A 4,054-nucleotide genomic window follows, 5' to 3' on the forward strand; every position below is an offset into this window, starting at 1 on the left:
TCAGAATTCTAGAAGGGTGATGAAAGAGGGATGCTACAATGCTAAAGGTAAATGGGATCCGAAAGAGGAATGTTATTTTAAGATTATGCAGAAAGAGCTAGGAGTAATAGAGATTATAAAGTTTTCATTTAATTGTATTAATTATGAACATGTATTTTAATGTTTAATTATATGTATTAATTTTTAATAATAAAATGTGGCCCCTTATCACGATTTTTATGTGCAAAGATAGTTAGTAGAGAATTTCATAACCCTAGAAATACACTTAAGTTGAAGAAACAAAAGCTTTTCTTCATATACTAGAGGCCCGGTGCATGAAATTTCCGCACTTGTTGGGGGGAGGTCCCTCAGTCTAGCCTGCACCCTCTCGCCATCCGGGACCCCTTGGGGGATGTCTGCCTGCCGGCTTAGGCCAGCTCCCAGCAGTCAGACACCCCTCTCACAGTCTGGGAGCCCTTGCTCCTTACTGCCCGCCTGCTCGCTGCTCCTTAGTGTTACTGTGGAGGTGGGAGAGGTCCTGCCACCGCTGCTGTGCTCGCCACTGTGAGCCCGGCTTCTGGCTGAGCGGCGATCCCCCTGTGGGAGCGCACTGACCACCAGGGAGCAGTCCCTGTGTTGAGCGTCTGCCCCCTGGTGGTCAGTGCACATCATAGCAACCAGTTGTTCTGGTCATTCAGCTGTAATGGTCGCTTAGGCTTTTATTATATAGACTAGTAGCCCATCGCATGATATCGTGCACAGTAGGCCGCCCGCCGCTTCCACGGGAGCCAGCGGGAACTGCAGTGTGCCGCCGGGATCCATGCTGCTTCTATGAGAGCTGTGCGGCTTCCAGGGGAGGCGGAAGCGAGCCGCCGGCACCCACGGGAGCTGAGAGGGAGCCGCGCCGCTTCCACAGGAACCGGGAGGGACCCGCGCCAATTCCGTGGGAGGCGGGAGGGAGCCGTGCTCCTTCCATGGGTGACGGGCCTGCCATCTCCTCTCCAGGCCTTTGCTCGACCGTGGAGGGTGCGGGCTGGCTCCCCCGTCTCTGTCTCTGTCTCCACTCCGGGCCTCACCTGCGCGCATAGCCTCCTCCTGTCTAGTCGTGTCCTGTTACGGCATCCTGGCCATATTTGCATATTATACACACACACACACACACACACACACACACACTCTAGAGGCCCAGTGCACGAAATCCGTGCACAGGGGGATAGGGGGTGTGTGTCCCTCAGCCCAGCCTGCACCTTCTTCAATCTGGGACCCCTCGAGGGGTGTCTGACTGCCTGTTTAGGCCCGATCCCACTAGCTCGATCCTGGTGGGATCGGGCCTAAACAGGCAGTCAGACATCCCTCTCACAATCCAGGACTGCTGGCTCCCAACGGCTTGCCTTCTTGCCTGCCTGATTGCCCCTAACCACTCCCCTGCCAGCCTGATTGATGCCTAACTGCTCCCCTGCTGGCCCGGTCACCCCTAACTGCCCTTCCTTGCCAGCCTGGTTGATGCCTAACTGCTCCCCTGCTGGCCTGGTCCCCCCGCAATTGCCCTCCCCTGCAGGCCTGGTCCCCCCCAGCTGCCCTCTCCTGCTGGCCATCTTGTGACCACAGGGGGGCAGCTATCTTGTGTGTTGGAGTGATAGTCAATTTGCATATTACCTCTTTATTATATAGGATAGATTTCCATGAGTTAACCCACCAAAGATCATTTTGATCTCTGTGGTTGTGATGTGAATGTGTGTGCTTTTAAAAATTTATAACCATTGTGAATGGGAGAAGCAGATCATCTTTATTTGGTAATAAATTGCCTTTCAGAAAATATGAATGACTGTAATGATACCAATTTTATCAGATATCCAGAGCTTGAAATGTAACTTCAAATACCTCATATTGAAATTGATATATAATAAGAAAATTGCAGGGTGACAATTAAAAGGTCTTTGGATCCTGAGGACTTAGGTTCAAATCTTGGTTCCATTATTTACTGTTTGTGTGACCTTGAGTATATTATTTAATCTGTCTTATTCTTTTTTTAAAAAATTTATTTTATTGATTTTTTTACAGAGAGGAAGGGAGAGGGATAGAGAGTTAGAAACATCGATGAGAGAGAAACATCGATCAGCTGCCTCCTGCACGCCCCCAACTGGGGATGTGCCCACAACCAAGGTACACGCCCTTGACCAGAATCGAACCCGGGACCTTTCAGTCCGCAGGCCGACGCTCTATCCACTGAGCCAAACCGGTTAGGGCTAATCTGTCTTATTCTTTTTTTTTTTTTTAATATATTTTATTGATTTTTTACAGAGAGGAAGGGAGAGAGATAGAGAGTTAGAAACATCGATGAGAGAGAAACATCGATCAGCTGCCTCCTGCACATCTCCTACTGGGGATGTGCCCGCAAATCAGGTACATGCCCTTGACCGGAATCGAACCTGGGACCTTTCAGTCTGCAGGCCGACGCTCTATCCACTGAGCCAAACCGGTTTCGGCAAATCTGTCTTATTCTTATTTTCTTCATTTTTAACATGGAATAAAAATACTGAGTTCACACAATTGTTTAGACTAGGGGATCTATAATGACTAGACCCTGGCTCTAATGAAAATTGATTCATTTAAATTCTATAGAACTTTCCATTACAGCTTTACACTTCAGAGAAATTAAATGTTTTTTTTTGTTTTAATTTGTTTTAAATTACCATGAAAGCTTTCACAACTTCAGAAATAGAAAAATAATTAAACTCCATTAATATGAGAGTATTTTGATTGACACCACAGGTTCTTTTTGGCAAGGTACGAGAAAGTCATTTCTTTTTTTTTAAGAAATAAATGGAATCTAATACATCAAACTACTATAAGAAAGACAATGAAGAAGAAAGTTTGCTTGCAAATGTTGCTTCCTTAAGACATGAACTAAAAATAACAGAATGGAGTTTGCAGAGTTTAGGGGAAGAGTTATCCAGGTAAGTAAATAAAATCACATATAGAATTCAGAGTATGACTTAATTTACAAATGTAAAATGTCTGAATTTCATTATTATTGTGTTTCTAATGTCTCTAGAATAGGAAATAATATTCTATTATTTTAAATATAACTCAGTTTAGGAGAAAATAGAAATATTGTAGAATCATGTACATATTAAGAAAGCACATATTAAGGGACACAGTATGAAATATATATTTGGGGCCTTATTCATCTATTATTATGATTGCTTTTTGAAACAAGTATTTCTAGCATAGAAGCTCTAGAAATACACAGATTGCTAGTTTAAAATTAATTATGTTTTATTTAAAATTTCAGTTGAAGCCTTAAGTTCTTAAGTGTGAATCCAATTTCTAGCAGCATTTCAAATGCTTTTCTTTATTCCTTATTTAATGTATAGAAATTTGGAGTGAATACTTAAACTATCAAAGAACTAAAATGCATCTTTTCTTTTTTTCTCTAGTGTTAGTCCAAGTGAAAATTCCGATTATGCCTGTAATCCCTCAAGGTCTGAAAGGTTGATTCTGGAAGATCTTTCTCAGCCTAGCCAGCTTGGACTTTTGAATTACTCACCTTATAAAAAAATTTGTAAAATGCCCAGTAGCAGTACTGATTTTCAAAAACAGCCAAGAGATAAGGTTATAGTTTTTAGATCTCTCTACTTAAAAGTGGCTTTGTTTTTTACCTACTTAAAATACTTTGTTCTTTGAGTTTTTTCTTTAAATGCTTTTTTTCCAAAGTCTTTTATTACCGTGCTCAAGACTTGCTGAATTTAAATATAATGGCTCTTGTTTTGTCTTAAGAGAAAAGTAGTTGATTTGGTGTATCATTCTATTTTTAAACTTCTGTAATCAATTATTTATTAAGTGCTTAAAGTATACTTACTGTTAACCTGGGATTTTGATGGGGATTGCATTAAATCTGTATATTGATTTGGGTAATATGGCTATTTTAACTATGTTGGTTCTTTCAATTCATGAACACAGGATATTTTTCCATTTTGTTGTGTCTTTTTCAATCTCTTTTAATAATGTTTTGTAATTTTCAGTATATAGGTCTTTCCACGTTTTTTTGTTAAGTTTATTCCTAGGTATTTTA

At 41.6% G+C, this 4,054-nt stretch overlaps 1 protein-coding gene across 1 annotated transcript in view; it reads left to right on the forward strand.

Moving 5' to 3' along the window:
- The window catches only part of CCDC18 (coiled-coil domain containing 18), a 121,596-nt gene that overhangs the window by 803 nt on the left and 116,739 nt on the right, over positions 1-4,054 (forward strand). Inside the window, exons 2-3 of the mRNA XM_023757670.1 lie at positions 2,797-2,936; positions 3,420-3,594. Of these exons, the coding sequence (XP_023613438.1) occupies positions 2,803-2,936; positions 3,420-3,594 (309 nt within the window). The 5' untranslated portion in view covers positions 2,797-2,802. The remainder of the gene's footprint in view (positions 1-2,796; positions 2,937-3,419; positions 3,595-4,054) is intronic.

The sequence above is a fragment of the Myotis lucifugus genome, unplaced genomic scaffold (genome assembly GCF_000147115.1).
Source record: "Myotis lucifugus unplaced genomic scaffold, Myoluc2.0 scaffold_110, whole genome shotgun sequence".
NCBI lineage: Eukaryota > Metazoa > Chordata > Mammalia > Chiroptera > Vespertilionidae > Myotis > Myotis lucifugus.